This window comes from Carassius gibelio, chromosome B2 (genome assembly GCF_023724105.1).
Source record: "Carassius gibelio isolate Cgi1373 ecotype wild population from Czech Republic chromosome B2, carGib1.2-hapl.c, whole genome shotgun sequence".
NCBI lineage: Eukaryota > Metazoa > Chordata > Actinopteri > Cypriniformes > Cyprinidae > Carassius > Carassius gibelio.
In genome coordinates this window covers 6,231,334-6,257,190 of record NC_068397.1, presented here as the reverse complement: position 1 = coordinate 6,257,190, position 25,857 = coordinate 6,231,334, and the positions used below count along the sequence as shown (strand labels likewise).

The 25,857-nt window shown below is 39.9% G+C and overlaps 1 protein-coding gene, 4 non-coding genes and 1 pseudogene across 5 annotated transcripts; 1 reads left to right on the top strand and 5 right to left on the bottom strand.

Annotated features, from left to right (window-relative positions):
- The first annotated feature begins 14,938 nt into the window (after positions 1–14,938).
- On the top strand, positions 14,939–17,700 carry LOC127951418 (lactosylceramide 1,3-N-acetyl-beta-D-glucosaminyltransferase B-like; annotated as a pseudogene).
- A 672-nt stretch (positions 17,701–18,372) lies between these two features.
- LOC127951426 (eukaryotic initiation factor 4A-II) lies at positions 18,373–24,355 on the bottom strand. The gene is made up of 11 exons (XM_052549308.1): positions 24,252–24,355; positions 23,389–23,446; positions 22,194–22,326; positions 21,886–22,025; positions 21,307–21,475; positions 21,004–21,113; positions 20,390–20,533; positions 19,951–20,088; positions 19,589–19,678; positions 19,155–19,234; positions 18,373–19,070 (listed from the first exon to the last, which is right to left on the bottom strand). The coding sequence occupies exons 1-11, from the start codon at positions 24,278–24,280 to the stop codon at positions 18,926–18,928; spliced, it is 1,236 nt and encodes a 411-aa protein (XP_052405268.1). The 5' UTR covers positions 24,281–24,355; the 3' UTR covers positions 18,373–18,925.
- Positions 19,759–19,837, bottom strand: LOC127951726 (small nucleolar RNA SNORD2). Its single transcript, XR_008152726.1, has one exon. It is a non-coding gene; the product is annotated as a small nucleolar RNA SNORD2 (small nucleolar RNA).
- LOC127951722 (small nucleolar RNA SNORA81) lies at positions 20,169–20,354 on the bottom strand. Its single transcript, XR_008152722.1, has one exon. It is a non-coding gene; the product is annotated as a small nucleolar RNA SNORA81 (small nucleolar RNA).
- Positions 20,787–20,964, bottom strand: LOC127951721 (small nucleolar RNA SNORA81). Its single transcript, XR_008152721.1, has one exon. It is a non-coding gene; the product is annotated as a small nucleolar RNA SNORA81 (small nucleolar RNA).
- On the bottom strand, positions 21,180–21,250 carry LOC127951727 (small nucleolar RNA SNORD2). The gene has a single exon (XR_008152727.1). It is a non-coding gene; the product is annotated as a small nucleolar RNA SNORD2 (small nucleolar RNA).
- Positions 24,356–25,857: the final 1,502 nt, after the last annotated feature.

The window sequence follows — 25,857 nt, the reverse complement described above, 5'->3', positions numbered from 1 at the left end:
AATAAAATATTTTTAATATGACTTAATTTGTTGTTGTGGGTGTGTGTGTGTATGTATGTAGGGAATAATTGATGATGGGCAGTTGAATTATTAGAAAAATAACCCACAAACCGGATGTGGTGATACGGCCAAGATGTGAAGCCGAGTTACACCGTTACACCTCGGGTGTGCATTATTTTTCTAATAATTCAGCGGCCCTGAGTCAATTATTCTGCTTATACTATGGTTACCACACCTCAAGACGTCGATCAGATGATATATTTAAAAGGATTCGTCTGTTTTTTGTACTTAAGTACCTATTGTGAGTAGGATTATTTCTTCTGCATAGAGAGAGAGCGAGAGAGCGCTTGTGTCAATTAGGCTAACATACCTCTGTGCATCCCTCAACACTCTTTTGCTGCAGCATCTCTAAACAGCACTGTTATTACCTCGCTAGTGAGAAATGTCATGTGTAGCCTTTAATTTGATACACTATATAGACTACCTGATAAAATTGTCAGTGCAGTGCTGACAACACCTTTGTGCAAACTGCGTGACCGTATTTAAAATAAATAAATAAATAATAAAATCTCTGTTCAAAATTTTTTACTGGTACTTGATTCCAAAAAAGTTTGGACACTGTAAAAAATGTGAGTAAAAAAGGAACGGAATAATTTACAAATCTCATAAAATTATATTTTATTCACAATAGAATATAGATAACATCAAATGTTGAAAGTGAGACATTTTGAAATGGCATGCCAAATATTGACTCATTTTGGATTTCATGAGAGCTCCCACAAAGTTGGGAGAGGTAGCAATAAGTAAATAATAATAAAATAACATAAAAATTTTCATTGAATTTAAAGTATTGAGTAGGGTAGGGGTAGGGAGGGCTTTATTGTCCCAATAAGGTGGCATCCATTAATAATTAGAATTCAAATTAAAATGTACACTCAATACGTTTTTATTTCATGTTTGTAATGTACTACAATACTGAGGTGTAGATAATTGCCACTATTTGCAATAAGTAGTATAAATAGCAGAAAATCCTGTTATTTTAATATATATTTGCACTTAGACAATAAAAAGTGTTAAAACCAATGCCGGTGATGCAATGTTCCCAGATATTATTATTAAAATAAACAAGATCCTATAAATCAAATAATTTCAAATATTTTGGAATTAGATAAGATAAAGTTATCGATGACCCTAAACTGCAAATTCCTACTTTTTAGTAACTTTAGTAACTTTACAAAGATTAATGCACATGGACTAATATACTTACAGAGCATGAGTAAATCAGCCCAACAATGCCCAGAGGAAAACAGCACAGCATGATAAAGATGGAGTAACCCAAGTAATCTGGCACTGGACTGGTCAGTGGAGCAGTGGTCACAAAAACTGCAGGCTGTACAGCGACATCGGACTGTCCTGAATACGGCCCCTGGGAGTAGAGGCCCTGGGGGACCGGCTGGTTTGGAAGGAAAGGAGGATATCCAGGAGGATTGTACTCGTATGCTGGTGGGGGTGTTGCAGGCAACGCTGGATCCTCAGATGAATTCCAGGCTTCTGGAGCATGACTGAAAGACTGGCTGGGATCCATTCATCTGATTTCTTGATTTTGATTGTAATTTTCCTTTTGCCTTGGGCTCTGGAGCAACGTATTTATTACGGCACACTGCTTGGTCTTTTCTGTGCTGAAGGTACCCAACAAATGGGAGGTGAGATGTCGATCATAGGGGAGGAGTGACAAGAACTTTACCACCGTTTCCGTTACATTCTGTGACTGTAGACACCAACTTGTGGTTTTCAGTTTACCCTGATGAAATATTGAGTGAGTTAAAAGGATTATTTCATCACACCCGAGCATATTTTCGGGACCTTGTGGAAGTGTATCTTCCTCTTTTTATTTTTTTTTCCTTCTGTCACAATTGCATTACTTTTAACCATTACAATGTATGTGTTTTTTTTTCGTTGTTGTTTTAAGAATAAGATGTTTTTTGGCCAAATCATTCCTCACCATGCCTGCAGATGAACTTATGTCAAGTAAAGTCAAGTCACCTTTATTATACAACACTGATCGTGTCAAACAGGAAAATAGTTTGTTAATAATGGAGTAATATTTTCCAGCTAAAGTCAGTTCATTTATGATTCAGTGATGTTATCATCCAGTTCAGCTATCTTCCTGTAATTGACTTGGGTCGTCCTTTTGCCTGAATTACTGCAGCATATTGCATCTTCCTCTTCATAATACACCATAGATTTTCTATGGGGTTACGGTCAGGTAAGTTTGCTGGCCAATAAAGTACTGGGATACCATGGTCCTTAAAAAGGTACTGGAAGCTTTGGCACTATGTGCTGGGGCCAAGTCCTGTTGGAAAATGAAAAATGCATCTCCATGAAGTTGGTCAGCAGCAGGAAGCATAAAGTGCTCTAAAACTCCCTGGTATACGGCTGTGTTGACCTTGGACCTCAGAAAACACTGGACCAACACCAGCAGATGACATGGCACCGCAATCATTGACTGTAGAAACTTTACACTGGACCTCAAGCAACGTGGACTGTGTGCCTCTCCTCTCTTCCTCCAGACTCTGGGACTCCGATATCCAAAGGAAAATGGCAAATTTACTTTCATCAGAGAACATAACTTTGGACCACCTAGCAGCAGTCCAGTCCTTTTTGAAGCGAGACTCTTCTGACGATGTCTGTTGTTCAAGAGTGGCTTTGTAAATCTTCCGCACATTTTTGAATGGGTTTTGTTTCACAATCCTCTCCAGGTTGCAGTTATCCCTATTGCTTCTAAACTTTTTTTTCTACCACATCTTTTCCTCCCATTCACCTCTCTATTAATGTGCTTGGACACAGATCTCTGTGAACAGCCAGCCTCTTTTGCAATTACCTCTTGTGTCTTGCCCTACTTGTGCAAGGTCTCAATGGTTGTCTTTTGGACAACTGTCAAGTCAGCAGTCTTCCCCATGATTGTGTAGCCTACAGAACTAGACTGAGAGACCATTTAATGGCTTTGCATGTGTTTTGAGTTAATTAATTGATTAGAGTGTAGCACCAGGTGTCTTCAATATTGAACCTTTTCACAATATTCTAATTTTCTGAGATACTGAATTTGGGATTTTCCTTAGTTGTCAGTTATAAACATCAAAATTAAAAGAAATAAATATAATGATGTTTCACTTTTTGAATGGAATTAGTGAAATCAACTTTCTAATTATATGATCAGCACACACACACACATATATATATATATATATATATATATATATATATACATACATAGTGGACCCCCAGGACCACTAGGTAACTTTTTGCATGAATTAGATTGCTGCTCTCAACCTTTCCTGAGGATGGTACTCCCCTAGTTATGCTTGGAGATTTCAAGATCCACCTAGATAAACCTCTGTATGCTGATTTCCACACTCTGCTTGCCTCTTTCGATCTCAACCTACTGCTAGTGTCAACTACTGCTACTCACAAATCAGGCAACCAACTGGACCTTATTTATACACAACACTGCTCCACTGATCATGTACTGGTTACTCCACTGCACACCTCGGATCACTTTCTCCTCACTCTTAACCTCAACATGGTCCCTGACACATCACTTACCCCTCCACATGTCATCATCTTTCGACGTAACCTACGTTCACCCTCCCGACTATCTGCAATGGTTTCATCTTCACTTCCTTCCCCTAAACTGTTAGCATCTTTTGACTCTAACAGTGCTACTGATATTTTCTACTCCACTCCTACATCTCGTTTAGACACTGTTTGCCCCTTGTCTTCCAGCCCAGCCCGTACAACCCCTTCCGCCCCTTGGTTATCGGATGTTCTATGTGAACACCATTCTAAGCTTAGAGCTGCTGAAATGGCATTACACAAATCCAAAAATACTACTGACCTTAATGTGTATCAGTCACTCCTCTCTTCCTTCTCTGCTAATGTCTTCACTGCTAAAATGACATACTACCATAACAAAATTAACAATTCATTTAACTCTCTCATGCTTTTCAAAACATTTTCCTCGTTCCTTTGTCATCCTCCTCTCCCTCCTGCTTCATCTCTAATTGCTGACGACTTTGCCATGTTTTTCATTAATAAAATAAAAAACATCAGTGCAGAATTTTCCACACCACAATCCGTCAAATCCGTTTCTAATCATCCTACAACTTGCCCGCTTGATCCTATTCCATCTCATCTCCTTCAAGCCATTTCTCCTGCAGTTGTACCTGCACTCACTCTCATCATTAACACATCCCTCCACACTGGTGTTTTTCCCTCGTCATTTAGACAGGCTTGTATAACTCCATTACATAAGAAACCCACCCTCAACCCATCTCTTTTAGAGATGTACAGACCAGTTCCCCTTCTTCTTTTCATTGCAAAAACACTTGAATGATCCGTGTTCAACCAAGTCTCTGTATTTCTCACACAGAATAATCTCCTTGACCACAACCAATCTGGCTTCAGAAGTGGACATTCAACTGAGACTGCCTTGCTCTCAGTTGGTGAAGCCCTAAGACTGGTAAGAGCGGAATCCAAATCTTCAGTACTTATCCTGCTTGATCTGTTCGCTACTTTTGACACAGTTAACAACCAGATCCTCCTATCAACTCTACTGGCAAAGGGCATCTCAGGAACCACACTTAAGTGATTTGAGTCAGATAGGTCCTTCACAGTATCTTGGAGAGGTGAGGTGTCCAAGTCACAACATCTACAGTAACTACTGGGGTGCCTCAGGGATTAGTTCTTGGACCACTTCTCTTCTCTGTCTACATGTGATTATTAGGTTTTGTCATTCAGAAACGTGTCTTTTCATTCCACTGCTATGCTGATGACACTCAACTCTACCTCTCATTCCATCCTGATGATCCAATGGTACCTACTCGCATCTCAGCTTGTCTAACAGAAGTTTCTTGCTGGATAAAGGACCATCACCTTCAACCCAAACTTGCCAAGACAGAATTGCTTCTGGTTCCAGCACACCCATCATTTTATCAATTTCACCATTAAGTTAGACACATCATCCATAACTCCTTCAAAAAACAGCCAGAAACCTCAGAGTTATGATTGATGATCAGCTTTCTTTCTCAGACCACATTGCTAAAACTGTCCAGTCCTGCAGATTTGCTTTATTCAACATCAAGATGATGTCACGGCGTAGTAGGGAAGGCGCTGTGGAAAGAACAGGGTCTGGGTCCAAGTGCAGGGAAGAAATTACTTTTTAATAAATGAGAACAAAAAGGCCAGCAAGACAAAAACAAAACAGAAACAAATCACGGTGACAAGAGCAGACGCAGCCAAGAACAAAAACACGAGTAACCAGGAACACTTACAAATCACAGTAAACAGAGCAATTCCAATAGGGTCCTCGCACTGCACTGCTCAGGCCCTAATTAACATTACACGATTAATCCAGCCAGACAGAGTGGTGTGAGAGTGGAGAATATATACTCATTGACAATGGGCACCAGGTGTGTTTGATACCTAAGACTAGCTTGCTCTATGCTTTTTCTATTCTATCGGTTTTCTTTTTATTATATTATTTAAAAGCCCTTGCTATGTGTACAGTGTTTAAGCTAATTGAGACTTGTTATAGCACTTATATATCATTACTCTTTTGTTGTTTTTGATTGCTTCCATTGTCCTCATTTGTAATTCGCTTTTGTCTGCTAAATGACTAAATGTAATGTAAATGTAAATAGAAAATTAAGCATCATATAAACTTGTCCTAAATTCCTGAAACATCAGTTTCTCATATTTTAGAGCAGTCATTGTAATTCGGGAAAGAAATCTAATAAATCTGAATGTGGGTGTGTGTGAAAATATTCAGTTGTATCCTCCTTTGTAATTTTTTACATTTACTAATATTAATAAGTAACTGTAATTTAATTACACATTTTTCCTTAGTAACTTTAACGGATTACAGTTACATTTATTTTGTAATTAAACTAACGGTCAAAAGTTTGGGATAAGAACGATTTTTTAAATGTTTTTTTTACAGGAGTTTCGTCTGCTCATCAAGACTGTATTTATTTGATAAAAAATACAGGGACAAAATGAAACCCAGAGTTCTGGCTGTAGATGCCAGATTGTCCTGTTCGCCTGAGAGAGTTCCCGCATCAGGAGGATCGGCCATGGGGCTTTTGTGGAAAGCCTGAATAGCTCCGAGGACCAGACTTGGCTCCTCCAGAGTGGGGCCACCAGGACTCTGTGCTTGTCTGCCATGACTCGTCTGATGACCTGAGGGATCAGAGCAATCGGGGGGAAAGCGTAAAGAAGGAGGCTGGGCCAGTTGTGGGCCAGCACATCTGTGTCTTTCAAAAAATAGGTTGGGCAATGAAAGTTGCTTTCTGAGGCGGAGAGGTAGACCTCTGCCTTCCCGTAGATCTCCCAGATTCTGAGAACCGTCTGGGGATGGAGCATCCATTTGTCTGAGGGGACATTGCTCCAAGATGGCATGGCTGCTCCCAGATTTGTCTTGCCAGGTATATGCGTCGCCTTGAGCGATTCCAGCCTAGGTAATGCCCATTCCAAGAGGTGCTTTGCCAGTGCGCAGAGGTGGCTGGACAAAAGGCCGCCTTGGTGATTTATGTAGGATTTATGTACTGTCATGCTGTACGATTGGACTAGGATGTGGCACCCCTTCAGAATCGCCTGAAAGGATTGAGACAGTTGATATGGAGATGGCTCTACTCATGTGACCATGAGCCGAAGGCTGGTCTGCCCTTGCAGAAAGCGGCCCAACCCAGGTTTGAGGCATCTGTAGAGAGCACCATCTTTCAGGAAACCACCTGCAGGGGTACTCCACGACTGAACCAAACAGGGTTTGTCCAAGGTTCCAGAACTTCCAGACAGGCCTGGTTGACTCTGATACGAAAGCGGCCAAGCATGTGGTGAAACCCGGAGTTCCAGCCAGTATTGCAGGGACCGCATTCGAACAAGGCCAAGCTGTAAAACTGGGGAGGCAGAAGCCATCAGCCCTAGCATCCTAGAACTTCAGAGGGAAACAGGCTTTGTTCCTGGTGGAAGCCGCGAGCTGCTGAATTACCAGAGTGCACTCTGGTGAAATTAAAGCCCTCATATGGACTGAGTCAAAGGCTGCTCCCAAGACCGTGATACGATGTGTGGGGAGCAGTGAGTTCTTGGCAAATTAGAGTGCCTTGGACTCAGGGTCAAAGTGGCTCAGGAGCATGGATCTGTGATGGTCTAGTTCATTTTTGTGACTGGGCAAGAATGAGTCAGTCATCGAGAGTTCAGAGTACTGATTACCGTCAGTCTCAGAGGGGAAAGCGCCTCGTTCATGCATTTCGTGAAAGTGCAAGACAGCTGGAGACAGTCCGAAGGGAAGGATTGTATACTGGTAAGCCACACCCTCAAATGCGAATCTCAAGAATTTTCTGTGATGGGGGGCTATCTGGATGTAAAAGCAAGGATCTTTCAGGTCCGGAGAGAAGAACCAGTCCTCGGGGCAAATCTGCATGAGGATCTGTTTCAATGTCAACATCCTGAACTTCTGTCTCATGAGAGAGAGGTTCAGGAGTCTGAGGTCTAAGATGGATCTGAGAGCCATCTTTCTTGGGGACAAGGAAATAATGGCTGTAGAACCCTGATCTGCTTTCTGAGGGAGGAATTATCTCTATGGCTCCCTTCCTCAGCAGAGTCATCACTTCGGTGCACAGGACCTGAGCGTCTTCTGGTTCTACCAAAGTGGGAATTAACCCACAGAAATGCGGGGGTCTTCTGGTGAACTGCAGTGAGTAGCCGTGTTTTATTATCCCCAAAATTCACTTGGACACTCCGGGGATGGCCTGCCAGGCCTCGGCCTGTGTGACAATAGGCTGGATAGTGTCGGATGTCAGGCCGCTGATCAGGGGCCTTTATCAGTTGTTTATTATTCATTTAGCAATGCATAGACCTATTACTGTTATAGTTTTCATTAATAACCATTGCTATATAGATGATAACTTGGTCTAGTGCCCTTATGAATTTTGTTTGCCCGACTGAAAATTTAACAACAATATGAAATGGCATAGACGTAACAGAGTCTACTTGTTCTACAGATCTCTGTAGTGTTATACGCCTACTGCATATTGTTTTGATACCGTTGATAACATTTCTGACAGATAATATCATAATGTGTTTTTTTTTTTCGACAAATTCTGCCAACAACAGTAAATTTGGTGTTATCTATATTAGATCTGATCAGGTACAATAATTTGATTAGACATTCTAATCCTAAGAACATTGATATTTTGTACAACATAATATCATCTATTTTTTAGTTTGAGCCCATACTGAAAAAGTAGAATATCTTTTTATTTGATAATTTATTTTAGTAAATATCAAAATGATAAAAGGTGTGCATTATAGCTGACACCTAGAAGAACACTTTATTAGTTCTTATGACTGTATAGTTATTCTGCTCAAATGCTACTGAAGTTAGAAAATTGTAAACTAATATCGCATGTAACTTCAGAGACGGTCTCTACATTTTTGAATATTGAACGTCCAACATCAAGCCAGTTTCATGCCAGTGCTACAAGCTCTTGGTGATTAAAGAAGATCTGTAAAGTTGCAAAGACTAAAGACTCAAATCCAAAGAGATATTCTTTATAAAGGTTGAGACTCAACCACACCCCCTGAAAGGCTTATTCTTACATGCCCCCACATCTCTACAATATATCTGCAATATTTGCATAATGCCGCCCAGATGTTCACGCAAAGAAAGAAGGCATATCTTTTATTCTCGTTGTAGTATTGTTGTTGCCACCGCTGCCCTATCGTATAGACACTGTGTGTTTCACTGTGAAAGCTAAACTACTTTGTTTGGTCTTCCAAAAGAGGACGATATCTGCTTCATCATGCCTGGAGCTGATCCGTGCTGGTTGCTGAGGAAATACAGTTACATTACTTTTACATTTAGTCATTTTGCAGATGCTTTTATCCAAATGAGAACAATAAAAGAAATCAAAATCAACAAAAGATCATTGATATACAAGTGCTAAGACATAAATGAAAAGAAAACAGAATACAAAAAGATTTGAAAGCTAGTTAGATTTTTTTTAAAGAATATAATTAGAATAGTGAGTGCAAAAGTTAGAAGGTCAAATAAAGATGGAAGAGATGTGTTTTAAGCCGATTCTTGAAGATGGCTAAGGACTCAGCTGCTCGGATTGAGTTGGGGAGGTCATTCCACCAGGATGGAATATTTAATTTAAAAGTCCGTAAAAGTGGCTTTTTTGCTTTTTTGCGATGCCACAATCAAGCGACGTTCACTTGCAGAACGCAAGCCTCTAGAGGGAACATAAGTCTGAAGTAACGAATTTAGGTAAATGGGTGCAGAGCCAGTGGTAGTTTTGTAGGCAAACATCAATGCCTTGAATTTTATGCGAGCAGCTATTGGAAGCCAGTGTAAATTGATAAACAGAGGTGTGACGTGTATTCTTTTTGGCTCATTAAAAATTAATCTGGCTGCCGCGTTCTGAATTAATTGTAAAGGTTTGATAGAATTGGCTGAAAGACCTGCCAAGAGGGCATTGCAATAGTCCAGCCTGGACAGAACAAGAGCTTGAACAAGGAGTTGTGCAGCATGTTCCGAAAGAAAGGGCTTGATCTTCTTGATGTTGAATAAAGCAAATCTGCAGGATCGGACAGTTTTAGCAATGTGGTCTGAGAAAGTCAGATGATCATCAATCACAACTCCAAGGTTTCTGGCTGTTTTTGAAGGAGTTAGTGTCACTACTTTGTTTTTGCCTTCTAAAAGAAAACACGACTAGAAATCATGTTGATATCACATTTATAATGGGTTTTATGTTCTTGTCTCGTCGCTGTGGTCGGACAAAGCTTCACAAAGCTTCACAATATGTACGGTGTGTGTGTGTGTGTAAACTAATTTAACCATTTATTGGAAAATACATTTTGAATGGTGAATCGTGAGAATGATCTTCTAGTTTTTAAGAGACTATTTAATCTTATCTATATAATCTGTTTGACACATAACTTCTATCCTAAAGTAAATGCGCCAAATCCTCACATCTAAAGTGCTGATGCAAATGCAAATTTGAAGAGAAAACAGGCCTGAAGGTCTCTGTTCGTGGAAACCCAGTGAAATCACACAAAGACTTCAGGGCCCATATTCATAAAGAATCTTAATGCAAAAAGTAGCTCCTAGTGACAAAATTCTAAGAAAATTCTTAGAAATGTGGGCGTTTACTCGTAAAATTTAAGAAAAAATCCTAGTAAAGAAAAAAGTAATTCAGAAAGCATCTTAACCCTGAAAAGAGGTCTTGAGGTCAAACTTTTAGGAGCACAGACAAGGACTTTTAAGAGGCTTAAGAGTTTCTTTAGCAGACGAGAAAATGGCAGAAAGACGAAGAGGCAGAAGAAATGTGTTGCAAACAATGGATGAGAGGGAGTTAATTAGATTAGATAGTGTCTATCACATTTTCTAACTGTTTTTAAATTCATTTTAAGTAAATTTTTTAATTGCTTGTTTTATTTTTATTATTTTTCTTCATGATTATTTTACTTTCTTTTATGTAAAGCACTTTGCATTACCATGGTGTACGAAATGTGCTATATCAGTGGTTTTCAACCTGTGGTCCGCGGCCCCCTAGTGGGCCGCGGTGGTATTGCAGGTGGGCCGCCAATTATTTTCTGTTCATTTCCAGTCCATTCTAGGGCTGTGCGATTAAAAGAATACGTCCTAAAATCACGATTTGAGCGTGCGCAATTTCTAAATCGCTTTATACCACAATTTTCCTCGGCCCTGACCTCCCGTATCCGATCCCATCAGAATGCATTGCGCCTAGCGCGAGAACAGAGACTGGGCATATGCCTAACTCCAGGTTCACACACTGTCTGTGATGCACCTTTTTTCTGAGCCAATGTTGACGGATCGTGTATACAGGATTTTTTATTTTTTTTGCCACAAGTCTATACATTTTTTTACATCTTCACTATAGTGATAATTTTGACTTATGTCTGTTCTAGAGATGACTTTTTGATAAAGCTCTGATTGGTTTTCTTTTGGAAATATGTTTCAAATTAATCCTGAATGCATTTATGACTGTAAAAGCATATCGATGTGTGTCACAATTGCAAAATTGATTAAAAAAAAATCGCGATAGTTTTTTTTGTTTTTGTTTGTCCATATCGCACAGCCCTAGTTTATTCAATACAGTTTAAAATCTAGCTTCAGAGTACTAAGTTATTAACCCAACAATAGCGGGGTCAGTTAATTTTTTTGAAGTGGGCCGCGCAAACATATGTGTTTGGTTGTGTGGGCCGCGAGTTGAAAAAGGTTGGGAACCACTGTGCTATATAAATAAACTTGCCTTGCCTTGCCTAGATCGTGCAGGGATCATGTTTGTGACTGATCTTATTAGAGATGTGCTAACATCTCTGACACAGCGCAGAAATGCCATAGCGCCAGAAATTAAAGTAATCGCTACATTACGATATTTGGCAACTGGGAAAATGCAACAATGCAATATGATGATTTGGGTCCGTCACAAACTTCTGTAAGCAGAGTGATCACACAAACAATTACAGCACTTTCAGAACATCTTATTGTGTCGCAGTTCATTTAGTTTCCACTGGACATTCCCTCAAAAAACTGTATTTATGAATATAGCAGGCTTATAGGTGCGCACAAGCAGGGGGAATGAGTTTGTGCTATACGCTCCCATGTCTGCTTCTTGTCCCTTGCTGTGACACCCGGCCCGAATTATCCTTTAAGAATGGCCTTGTGTTCATCCACTAACTGGGCTAACAGTAAACACTGTTTGGCTTTCTCGTCCTTCTTGGTTTGATCCCATGTTTGATACATTAAAACCAAACATTCAAACCGCCACTTCAATCACTGTAATTGGAAAGAGTGAAACAATTTTTATCATTTTAAGCCAATCAAATACCTTATAGGAAATTAAAAGCATGGTAAATAAAAAAAAATATTTATATACACACAAATAATGTGTGTGTGTGTGTAAGAGAGAGAGAGAGAGAGAGAGAGAACGGTCAAATAGGAAAAAATAGGCATGTAAATTCAAAGTGAGAATTAGAATAGACCCTATACTTAAAATCACTCTTTTTTTTCCTTCTTGGACAACCAACCAATCACAGTCTTCAAAAGATTGTGTCATACATAGCAATGGGGTCAACCCCGCCTCCTCACTAAGATGCAAGTTTTTGTCTTTTCCTTACTCAGAGTTGCTCTCAGATCGATCCCGAATCGCTCTTAAGCTAAGACTCCAACGTAAAAGTTTTTAAGCTAAATTAAGTTTTCTGAGAGGATTCTTAGAATCTTTATGAATACGGGCCCAGGATACATTTGGACAAGAGAGATACGTCAGAGCACTGAGTATCCAACAAACACTTGGCTTAACCAAGATATCAATAGTGTAATATCATGTTTTACTCAAAATAAATGTAGTAGTTTAGTACTTTTTGGTAGTTTCGCACAAGACAATGTAATATCACACACAGCCAGAACCATTCTAAGGTTTCCTAAATAATAAGGTACCTCTGAAACTCTCACAATGCTAAGAACTGTTAACTCGTTGAACATGAATAATTTTAACATCACATAACAACATAGAGTAATCAAGTGTTCACCAGTATTCATCTGGGCCCATATTCATAAAGATTCTAAGAATTCTCTCAGAAAACTCTTAATTTAGCTTAAAAACTTTTATGTTGGAGTCTTAGCTTAAGAGCAATTCGGGGCAGATCTGAGAGCAGCTCTGAGTAAGGAAAAGACAAAAACGTTCATCTTAGTGAGGAGGCGGGGTTGACCCCGTTGCTATGTATGACACAATCTTTTGAAGACTGTGATTGGTTGTTTTCCTATTTCTCTCTCTCTCTCACACACACACACACACACACTATATGTGTCTAAATCCTTTTTTTATTTACCATGCTTTTAATTTCCTTTAAGGTATTTGATTGGCTTAGAATAATAAAAATTCTTCCACTCTTTCCAACTACAGTGATTGCTGTCCTATTTAAGTGGCAGTTTGAATGTTGGTTTTAATGTATCAAACATGGAATCAAAACCAAGGAGGGCGAGAAAGCCAAACTGGACAGAGGAACAGTGTTTACTATTAGCCCAGTTATATGAACCTGAAGAGAGGGTGAAAAAAATCAGAATGTCGTCTAGGTAAACGAATACGAATGAAGATATTCAGCATATCACGAAGAACGTCGTTTATAAGTGCCTGAAAGACGGCGGGAGCGTTTACGAGTCCGAAAGGTAGAACCCGGTATTCAAAGTGCCCGAGAGGAGTATTGAACGCGGTCTTCCACTCGTCACCCTCCTTTATGCGCACCAAATGGTAAGCATTGCACAAGTCTAAATTTGTGAAAAACTTGGCATCCTGCAAGATCGCAAAAGCGGATGACATAAGCGGCAAAGGATATTTATTCTTTACCGTAATGTCATTGAGCCCCCGATTATCAATACAGGGATGCAAGGACCCGTCCTTCTTTTTCACAAAGAAGAAACCTGCGCCGGCAGGAGAGGAGGAGGGAACAATGTTACCCACATTAAGAGCTTCTGAGAGATAATTCTCAAGAGCTTCGCACTCAGGAATCGACAGAGAATACAGTCTACCACGTGGTGGCGTAGTACCGGGAAGGAGATTGATGCTACAATCATAAGGGCGATGGGGAGGGAGAGAAGTGGCTCGGGAACGACTGAAAACCGCTTGCAGATCGTGATACATCTCCGGCACCCCAGACAAATCACCTGGCTCCTCCTGAAACACAGAAACAGAAGAAACAGGAGGGATGGCAGAGACAAGACATAACATGACACGACAGGTTCTATGACAGAATAGTACCCTTAGACCAGTTAATGTGGGGATTATGCTGAACTAACCAGGGGTGTCCTAGCACTATGGGAGAAAAAGGAGAACTGAAAATTAAAAAGGAAGTAGTCTCACAATGGTTTCCAGAGACCGTGAGAGACAATGGAACAGTCTCTCGGCAGACCTTGAGAAGGGAACTACCATCTAGGGCAAAAAGGCGAGTGGCCTCCTTTAGGTCAATGAGAGGAATACCTTGCTTGCGGGCCCAGGCTTTGTCGATAAAAATCTCCCTCGGCCCCAGAGTCAATCATGGTAGTAGTATGGTAGTGTTGGTCTTGTGAGAAGGGACCAGAGTAGTGCTCGCCAGTACCCCTCCCATTACTGGCTAGCGTTGGCTTTTACTTGACACTATGACACAAAATGCTAGTCGGAACCACAGTAGAGTCAGAGGCGGTGCAAATTCTCCGTTCTCTTTCCTCCGGAGAGATACGTAAGCCCCCCAGCTGCATGGGTTCTGGAGCAGCTTCTGCAACTGAAGAAGATGGAGAAGAGGATGGGGCGGAGAGAAAGAAACAGTTTCAGTATACCTCACCCGTTGTCGCAGGTGGAAATGCTTCTCCACTCGGATGGCGAGGTCGATGAATGGATTGAGAAGACTGGGGACCTCCCTGGCGAGGATCTCATCCTTGACCTCTGCGTTGAGCCCTTCCAGGAAATGGGCCACCAGTGCCGGCTCGTTCCAGCCGCAGGTTGCAGCAAGAGTGCGAAACTCTATAGAGAAATCCGCGGCAGAACGTCTGCCCTGGTGAAGAGATGAGAGCAAGCAAGAGGCCTCAGCTCCCTGTGCGGAGCGATCGAACACACGAATCATCTCCTCCTTGATCCAGAAAGTCTGCCTCCGAATCCCAGCTGACTGCTCCACACTGACAAGCACATCCGGTGAGGAGAGAAATCACAAAGGCGACCTTGGCACGGTCCCTGGCGTAAGTCAAGGGTTGAAGAGAAAAAATAATTTCACATTGTGCCAAAAATGAACGACACTGGGTAGGCTCACCCGAGTAACAAGGTGGATTATTAATTCTAGGTTCAGGAGAGACGGGCATTTGAGCTGATGAGGAGGACTCATGACGAAAATGATGCAGCTGTGTGGCGAGATCAGACACTTGCTCAGCCAAAGACTCCACCACGCATCTCGTTACAGTCAACTCCTCTTCATGCCTGCCCCGCAAAGCACCTTGATGCTCGACAGCAACTTGAAGGGATGTCTCATTCGCTGGGTCCATCCTGGTCAGATTGTACTGATAAGGTGTGAGAGAGGACCCAAAAGCGAAATGACAGTCAATAGATTCTTTAATAAAAGGTAAATGAGGCAGCCACCAGTAGGGTAAAAAACTGAAATCTTCTTGACAAAAAAATCACAACGAAAACTAAGGCCAGTAATCAGCAACGGAGAATTCTTCTTGAAAACAAACTTAGGCAGAGTTCATGAGGAAGCTCAGGCACAGATGGTGGCAGGCCTCTGGTCTCACAGGAGCGTACACAGAAGAAGCACAGCAGTAGTTCTATCCAGTGCAGCACTGATACAGAGCAGAACATTGGTAAGAGCAAACAAAAAATACTAGCTGCTAGATGAAACCACGACAAATACAGGACAGGACTTCATCAGTGGTTAACGAACAATCTAACAAAGAGACAGGAGGAAGAGAGGGGAGAAGTAGCAAACGTACTCAGGGGGAAAAGGGGACAGGTGTGTTGTACTTAGAGTAAAGCAGGAGAAGATAGAGAGCAGCTGGGAAGAGGAGAGTGAATGATTGAGTAGACTAAAAGGCCGGTGGCCAGAAGAGGGCGGAAAAGGATAGAAAGAGCCAGGCTCATAACACTAAGCCACATTGGCCACAAAAAGTATATGGACACTTACATAATTAAAATGCATTTTATTTGCATTTATAAACACATCAAACCAAGTAGCAACACCAAACAAATGATGCTGGACTTTTTATCAAAACTAACTTTGCTTGCCTGAACCTATTATCAATTTAATAATTAAATTTAACTAAGTTGTGTTTTGCCAGGTTACCTTAATGTCAGGCATCTTCATTTTTGATTGATTTCCTGGTCTCTTATCTCCTCACTTACTGGTCATTCTTGTAAGTCCACTGAAGTTGTCATGTACGTTTCTCTTTCAGACTTTGACAATCACCGTGGAAGCACCTCACTGGCCTTTTGTCTTGACAATGGCTTCAACATCAATGGCAGCTGAACAAGCACTGTACCGGACTGTTTTCTCGTTTTATATTGGAACCCAGACTTGGACACGATATGAAGGCTGCTGTGACTAAATGAGTCAGGAATCTTATGATTTGCAACAGTAGCCAAAGTTCAGAGGAGCCATGATATTTTTCATAATGCCTAGATTAAAAAAAATACCAACTACGGCTAATAATAATATGCTTTAGTACTTTAATGCTCATGGTGTACTGGGAACAGATTGAAAAATAACCTAGTAACCCATGTAATGTCTTTCTCGTAGCACTACCTTCTCAATAGCTTTACATTCATTAACGCAAGCTTTAGAGTCAATCCCGAAGACTCTATCAAGTACAAAATTGCAGATACCTAATAAACCACGAGGGGAAGTGTGGTGAAAAGGACGTTCTGTTCCTGCTCTTTGTGAAAAGCTCCTCTGGGAACTTTGAGAGAAGACAAGCCATTTGCTCTACTTGGGGAAATGAGGCATACATTGAAAGGGAGCTGGGTGCTACTGTAAGGGTGTTGTTTGCTCTTGGCCTCCATCCTGAACCAGAGCAAAGAAGACTACTTAAGATGCAGCTGCTGTTTGAGGACCAAACATATCACGACCTCATCCAGCAGGACTTCATGGACACCTTCCACAATCTTACTCTGAAGCTACTTTTGCAGCTTGGCTGGAAAGAAACCTACTGCCACCGTGCCCAATTTCTCATGTCTGCAGATGAAGAGGTCTTTGTTCACATTCCCAACTTAATTAACTTCTTGCAAGGGACTGGCCACAGTAATGCCAAGGACCTGTGAATAGGAAGTCTTCACCACCCATCCGAAACAGAGCAAGTACTACGTGTCCAAAGACTTGTACCCGTGGTTGTCTTACCCAGATTACACCCCTGGATCTGGGTATGTCCTCTCCAGAGATGTGGCTACCAAAATCTATCAAACATCACCTTAAACGCTTCCTTTTGTATCGATGATGTCTTCCTCGGGATCTGCGCCACTGTACTAGGAATCGCTCCCAAGGACCATGTGTTCTTTTCAAGAGAGGGAAAAGCTCCTAATCACCCTTGTATCTACAACCAGATGATGACTTCTCATGGACACGTCAAAGACATTTGAGAAATGTGGAAGCTTGTAACAGAAGCTGAAGTTGGTCAGATACCCTCAGGACTAATTTGGAGGCTCTACTGCACGGTTGCAAAAGTGAGGCTCCTATGTGTACCATTCCTGTCAAACTCTTACCCGTGTAAGGCAGCTTTTTTTTTAATACAACAGTTATTAAAATTGAAAAGACCTCTCAGATTACTAGAGTAACTTTGTAGTCTAGGTTACACTTTTCTTTGTTTCATAGTGCTTTGAAATAGTAGCCCTTTACAAACCTACATACTATTTTGATTGATTTTGAAATAAAGATTAGCAATGTCATAATACTGATCCAAAAACATTCTTCTATCATGCCACTGTCAACTTCAACACCAGTGTCTTTTAACATATCAGTGCTACAGTTTTCATGTGTACTTTCTTTATAGAAGCAGATTAAATATGTCCTGTCCAGAATACTTCTATTTAATTAATTTCAGCCTGTCTTTGACATATTCACCTTATAAGACAGGTATAAAATTTGGCTGTTGTTCTTTTAGTGTACTAGGTTTGCTTTACTGGTCTCTTTAAGGCTTAGGATACGTCCTCTGTAGCCACACATAAAATTCGGCAGATTTGTATTTCACATGTGCTCAACAGTAAAGTTTAATATGATTATTGTCCTATACATTATGCACCTATACATTACATGGCCAATAGTATGTAGGAACCCTCTACTAAATAAATGCTGCAGTGAGGATATATTTTTGAATGCCAACCTGGAAGTTGATCACCCTGGGGTGCGTTTCCCAAAAGCAACTACGGTCACAAGATTCATCGTTACCAGTAAGAGTTCAGTGGAACTTGCAACTATAGTTAACTTAATGCTTTTGGAAAACTCACCCCTGGTCCCCTCAACAAAACCCCATTAGGATTTTTCCAAAACAAGTTGTGGCTGACAAGCGTATGAATCTTAAAACCATTAAATTTGGATAATGGTCTTGAGAAAGTCGGCAAAAGGAAGTCGGAGTGTGTGTTCAATTCATTAAATCATTCATTTATAAAAAAAAAAAAATATATATATATATATATATATATATATATAAATACACTCATTAAATCGTTCATTTAAATAATTTTTTTTACAAATGAACGATTTAATGAATATATATACACACACACATACAAAAAGAAAATTCAGTAGTTACTCCTAGTTCAAAAAACACTGGACAACAATTCATTAACAGAATAATCCGCCTCTTTATTGTGAAATGGGCCAAACACTACATGGAACATAGTTAATGTGTTAAGACCCACCTTTGAAGAGGACTTCACAAAAGTACTTGATAATATACATTTAAAGTATACATTCCACAAAAATAAAAAGTGCCTTTATATTTATTACTAAATAGGTGATGTCAACAAAGTTATACTGCACACATATGTTAGCATAACATAATTGGCAGACTTAATACAGCACTTATATCTTTTAGTCCACAAGTAAATTACTAAACGATGAAGAACATCCAACACGTACATTATGAACATACTAGAGAAAAAATACCTGAAAAAGAATACATGTAAAGAACCCATGTTTTGTAAACACCACCTCCAGTAAATACTGATTTGGTTGGAGTCTACAACCGTCCACACAGAGAGTCAACGTCACGTATTGAATTTGTAGGTCAGATCCGCAGCCAGCATTGAGGAGTGTAGGTTTTTTTCCTTCCAATAAAATAAGCGCAAATGGAAGTGATCATTCAACGGCTATCCCTGCATTAAAACTCCAAAGTTTAAATCAGGTCAGCGACATTCATGGGCATCTCCTCAACAGTTGTGTTGTAAAATGTTTCGATGTCTCGAAGAATCCTTTTGTCTTCTTCAGTAACGAAGTTGATGGCTACACCTTTTCTACCAAACCGACCTCCACGGCCAATCCTGAGAAATGACAATTAGAACGATCAACATTAAAAATGTATCACTGAATGCAGACACTGTCAACACCTGAAAAATGTTACTCACCTATGAATATAATTCTCCCGATTTGTTGGCAAGTCATAGTTGATGACAAGTGAAACTTGTTGCACATCAATCCCACGAGCCTGAGGAACAGCGATCTCAGGGTCAGTAATGCTAAATATGCTCAACTTTTTTGATAGTTGTCCCTTAACACCAAGCCCTCTACGAGCCATTTAATGTCCAGGCTATAAAACTTAAGCCATTTGTAATAATTTAGACAGATTCTGGACAGACTATTAACTTTTCCATGGATATTACTAGTATACAATAGTTTTCTCAGAATTCTAGAAAATTTAAAATGTTCAAAATCTGTCAATTTTTTCATACAAGTAATGTGCTGAATCTTCTTACCACTTCAAACCACTAATATTTATCTTAGTTTTATGGCCCTTTGTCCCAATGCTTTTAGAAACTCTAAAAACAGAAGCCCTACTCACCAGTAAATCTGTGGTTATGAGCACTCTGCTAGAGCCAGACCTGAACTCTCTCATGATTATGTCTCGCTCCTTCTGATCCATGTCTCCATGCTAAAAAAAATAAAAATAAAAATTTCTTTAACCAATGCAAGTCATCACAAATGTCACGTTAGTTTGGAAACTCTGGACAAGTATGATCAGTAATGTTTAGAAACAAATCTCTCCATAAAAGAGGTCAGTCCCGAAAGATGGTAGACCATCATTTCATACTTCATCCAGCATTAAACCTGATGTGCAAGCTCTCACGTCAATACCTGGCCTATCATTAATGATTAAACCATTTCTCATGTTTCATCCATTAACATGTACGTACATCAACTTACCAGAGCAGACACCGTGAAATCTCTGGCATGCATCTTCTCAGTCAGCCAGTCAACCTTTCTTCTCGTGTTCAAGAAGATCACAGCCTGGGTGATTGTAAGGGTCTCATAGAGGTCACACAGCGTGTCCAACTTCCACTCCTACAGCATAAGTTATAAATTAGCATTAGCAGAGAATCACCACAAGGTGTCCGCCTACATCAACATCCCGATTTCATAATATGTATGGCACAAAATCTTGAGACCTTGGACACCGGACATTAAGAAAGAGGTCCTTCCTAGACTCATTTCCGACCGTGTGCTTTTGCTCTACCTTCTTTAAGATTAACCAGTACTAGCATGAACACCAGAGCAAGACCAGAAGGCCTTGAGCTGGTGATTTTAGTATGGCGCTTTTAAAAGAAGGGACACGAGACACTAAAAGAGACAACCAGTGCCTCACCTCTCGCTCTACATTGATGTAAAACTGCTTAATACCCTCCAGAGTCAGCTCCTCCTTTTTCACCAGGATGCGAACAGGTTCACGCATGAATTTTGTGGTCACCTCCAGCACATCAGCAGGCATTGTGGCTGAAAGCAGCACAACCTGGCAACAAAACACACTATTAGAACGTGAACACTACTGGGTCAATTCTGAAAACACTAGTGACGGACTCTGCATTTAATAACTGGTAATGGGGAAGATTTTAGCAGCGTAGCTGAAACTAAAGCATTTGATTGGTCACGTCTTGCTTCAACGACAAGTCAAAAGTCTGGCTAACTTAGCCCAAGTTAGTTTTTTTTTTAAGCCACAGTTTTTCCCCTTATATGGCATTCAAGATTTCTTCCAGTTGAAAATGTATTGTTGCTCTGGACCTTGAAACATAAGCCACTGGACATTAAGAAAGAGGTCCGACTCAGTTTCATTTCCGGTGCAGGGCTATTGCTCTTCTTCCACGTGATACTCTGCTAGCATTATTGCATAAACCAGGAGAACCTGGAATCTGCAATTTTAGCACAGTTCTTTTGAGCGGAAGACACCTCCATTGAGAGTCTGGCATCAAGAAATGGACTTACTTGGATGTTTGTGCTTAACTTCTGGAAAATTTCATAGATTTGATCCTTGAACCCACGACTCAGCATTTCATCAGCCTCATCAAGAACAAACATCTTGATCCATTTGGGAGCTGTTAGTAAAAACATAATTTAGTGCAATTCAAACCCTTAATAAACAGTTAAAACATGAGTCAAATGTATGATCAGTTAGGTTGTAAATGTCTCCATAAACAGGTCAGTCCCGAAAGATGATACCATCACATCATACTGCATCCCAACTGGGCATGCCTGTTTTAGTACAATTTATTTGCATTCACTACTTACACAGGTATCTCCTGTTCAGCATGTCAAAGACACGGCCTGGCGTGCCAACGACTATGTGTGGAGCCTCCGCTTGAAGTTTTTGCATTTCGTTCCGCACGTTGGTGCCTCCAATGCAGGCATGGCATGAAGCGCCCATGTAGTCACCTAAGGCCAGGATAACCTTCTGAATCTAGAGAGCAGAGAGAGAAGAAAAATAAAAATTTAAGGAACGCTTCATTTCCTCAAGTAATGCTGTTTGATGGTCAACATGCACTAATAAAGCCAAATATTGGACCGGTTTGACCAAGTGAAAAAGGTCAGTTTGTCTACAATCAACCCATGGAATTCACCTGGCAGTCCAACAACCAAACCATTAACTAAAGTCTAATTTCCAGCCACATACAGCAAGTTATTCTGGCTGAAGCACAAAATAATTACTTCCTGCTGAAAAAAAAAATTATACAGATGAAAATTACATCCACATTTAATGTCTGAGGGAGCAGGAAGAACAGCGAAAGAGTACCTTGAATCGGGCTACTGCCAGAATATGCCGCCTTGGTCTGAGACACTAAGTTTATGGTGACCTCAGGTACAGCATACCTGCTGAGCCAGCTCTCGGGTTGGTGCCAGGACCAGAGCCTGAGTCTCTTTCTGCTCAATCTCCAACTGCTGCAGAATGGAAATGGCAAATGTGGCTGTTTTACCAGTGCCTGACTGGGCCTGAGCGATAACGTCATATCCTATGGACAAATGAAAGAGCAATTCACACTAATGCATAACACATCGCCATCAGTTTAAAAGGAGAAGAGATCCACACTTTAAATATAGCCTACATTAGGCAAGTTGCATACAAAGTCTTTACTGAAAAAGCATATCAAGCGAATATTAAAATGTAACAACTTTTGTACCTTTTATGCAAGGGATTATAGCTCTCTGCTGGATTGCCGAGGGTTTCTCAAAACCATAAGCATAAATTCCACGAAGGAGAGTTTCCTTCAGGTTCATGTCATCAAAATTGTCTGTAATCTCGTTCCAGTTGCTCTGTAAAATCATGCGTATGAGATCTCACTTAATACATGCAGCTCACAAAGCAGAGACAATATCCTTATTGTAAGCTGATGGGACGGAGTAATATGCCGCCTTCGAAATCACAATGAGTACACGTGAAAAGCACTAATATTGTAATTAGAATTTTCAATAAACACCTTTGTTCTAAATTGGGGCATATCAATTGGTCAAGTTTTAAATGGCAGCAAAAGCCCTGATAGTTCTCTTCACAGGTTCTCAATCTTCCAACTTCTGAATTCGTAGTCAATGCATTCAAGTGTTTGTAGTCGGAAAGAACAAGAATCTAATTTTCTTTTAAAAGACCGGTCATTATTTTGCACACATAAAATGTAAATTGGTCCAATTTGAATCTGAAAATCAACAAGCCTGACCCACTAGCTGTTTGAAGGTGAAGGAGACTCGAGACATAAAGGCTGAGTTTAATTTTTGCTTATTTCCAGGGGAAAATAATGTTACTGCTTTATATTGTTTCTTATTTAAATCACTGATTGTTAACATGTTCAGCAAGCTTGAGTTTTGTTTCTTTACACCAAGGCTAGTATTAGTTTGTGATACTGACACTTGTGACAAGTATAACATTTCTATGGTATCAAAAGGTTGACGTCAAAAGACCTTAAATTAAAAAAATATATATTGTGATAGTTACCAAGACATATTTCGGTCATATCACTCCCTCAACTCTCAAAATTATCCCCAAGTTTCCCAGACACCATGACTTGAGACCATTCATGCCCCATTTCCAACTAGGAAATTTAAAACTACCATAATTCAGACCGCAACATGTAAACGTGCGCTCATTTATTCTTGCTTGTTAAAATCCAGTGGGTTTTACAGGAATCTTTGTAATCACACAGGTTTTACGTGTTTAACACATTTCCCATGCTCACCAACAAAGTTGCTTGGTTTATAAGTGACACATGAGCTGCAATTCATGCATAACGGACACATTCTTACCAAGTAATGTGAAAAATCTAAATTAACTCCCATTTACTAGAACCATTAAATAACCCTTCCAGGCTTCATTAGGATACAGACCTCGATGACTCCATCAGGCTCCATTCCTTCAGGCCCCCCATGGTCTCGATCTCGTGAGCTTAAAATAAATATAAGTAAAACAGTATAAACTTGTAGTTCAAGTAGTCTCTGAAACATAAGTTATATTGATTGTTAACGGTCGTCCACGTGTCTTTTTCGGAATGTGCACTCGCGTTTCCAGAACAGAACCTTCAGGAAACGCGCGTGCAAGCGAGTGCACGTTCCAAAAATGCCACGTGGACTATGACTACCGTTAACAATGACAGCAGTAAATAGCCATTTTAGCAAATAACAGGTTGTAATCAGTGAAAAGAACCAAGTCAGGGTCTACATTAAAGCCCACGCCCATATTTGGTCCGACTTGTTACATTAGAATCACCTCGTCACGTTTGATGTGCTAAAAGCGGTCCTCTAACCCAGAATTCTCCCAATTATTTAGCTCCCGATACAGAAATGGCAAAATAAATCATAAAAAGACAACTACGTATTTATGAAATACAACTGCAATGATTAAAAGGCAGTGAACACGGTGTGAATGTAAAGGCCTCAAGCATGGAGGCCACGAGTTAGATTTCAGGGTGGGCGCGAAGACTAAATAGTCATCATTTCGATCCCTAATGTCGGCACTAAAACACAAAAAAGTATTAAAATAGGCAATTTAGTCACAGACGCATATGAGCGCGGAGTACGTGAGATACACATGTAAGCATAACAGGCGTTAGTTAGCCGCACGGTCTGCACCACGACAAAATACAAAACACCGGCGATATAATTAGCCCAACGCCTCTCTCGTTCGACAAGATACACATTTAAGAACAGTATTTGACAAAGCAAATGAAGGTTACGTGTCTAAAAGAGTTTACCTGTTGTAATCAGCAGAACCGGTAGACATGGTCCGTTCGCGACTTCGGCATTCACTCGGAAAGGAAGAACATGTCAATCTCCGGCGATTTTATCTACGCGGAACTTCTTTTTCTTCATTTAGAGTAAAACTTTATAAACGCTAAAGCAGCTACACGCGATTGATGTTTAATCGTTCGCGACAAGCAACGCAGTGCGAGCTAAATACGTATCAATTTTAGCTGTCTTTATCTTTATTATGTCCAAGATTGTATGGGACTATATGAGGAAGCGCAAGGATATTGCACCATTGATAGGGAGTAGTGGCGTCGCTACGGGGTCTCCACAGTTCTGGCCTTAAAATGGGACTCGCTTAAAGTTACAGTTCGCCTTAAAATGTAGGTTTTAATTTATTCACCTTCATGTTATTCTAAACATGAATGGCTTTCTTTCACCGTGTAACACAAAAAAACAAACAAACAATTCACTTTAACTGTATGAAACACTGCAAAGGAAGTGAATGATGACTAAAAATATTGTATGGCTAATAATTAAAAGTTTTTGTGTGAATTATTCCTTTTAGTGATAGAGGTTGAGAGCCTTATTTATCTTAGATTTATTTATTTATTTGTATTTAATTATAGACTATAATTATTTGTATTTGTATGAAAGCATTACAAAGAGTAATACCTAGTTATTTAAATATTATAAAGTAAAAAAAAAGTATTAATCAACTTATATTGATTTTAACTTTTAAAATTGTGTCACAGTTTTTCTCAGTCGCTTTGGTACATTTCTCGAATCAAACTCACAATTAGCAAAACAGTAAGGGCATTTCTCAAAACAATTTGTACAAATAGCAAAACACCATGGATCTCCTGCAAAAGCCAGTCTCTTACTCAAAATCCTTAGTTCATCTCTCAAAAGTAAATATCTGTGTCAATGAACATGTCAGTGCCATCACAATGACAAGTCCTTGAGTCATTGTGTACGGATAAGACAGTCAAATTGTTTAGTCATGTTGTCAATATAACAGTGTACTCTGGAGCGATGTTCTGATGTAATCTATGGCATTTTTGGAAGACAGACATTTTGGAAGACAGTTACTGTATTGAACAGTATGCCAAATTCGTATGTATGTCATATAATCATTTCAAAAGTACACATTTACACATTACTGTATGTGTAATATTTACTGAAAGAGACTGGATTGAATTCCCAGTTACTGTAAACTTTTACTAGTGGTCTGACCAAAAAAAAAAAAACCTTTACAATGTCATTGTGATATAGAAAAGGAAATATGGGCACAAGATGAAAATAAGTTATTTGTCAGAATATGTAACTCTTGTGTTATCCTCTGTCTATACAGAGCTTTCCAACTGAAGATTCATGAGATGAACCTTTGAGCTATTTTAGAGAAATGGTTTATCATTGGTTTATCATCTACATTCTCTTCATTAGTAAATATTCACTTACACAATTCATGCCAAATTGACAAAAAGTCTAATAATAATTTGTAAAAAAAAAAAAAAAAAAAAAAAAAGTGTGCTTGGCAGTTTATGACAACTAGATTAACCATTTTGCATTTAATGATTTCTACGATGAACTAAAGACTAGATGTTTTGAGGG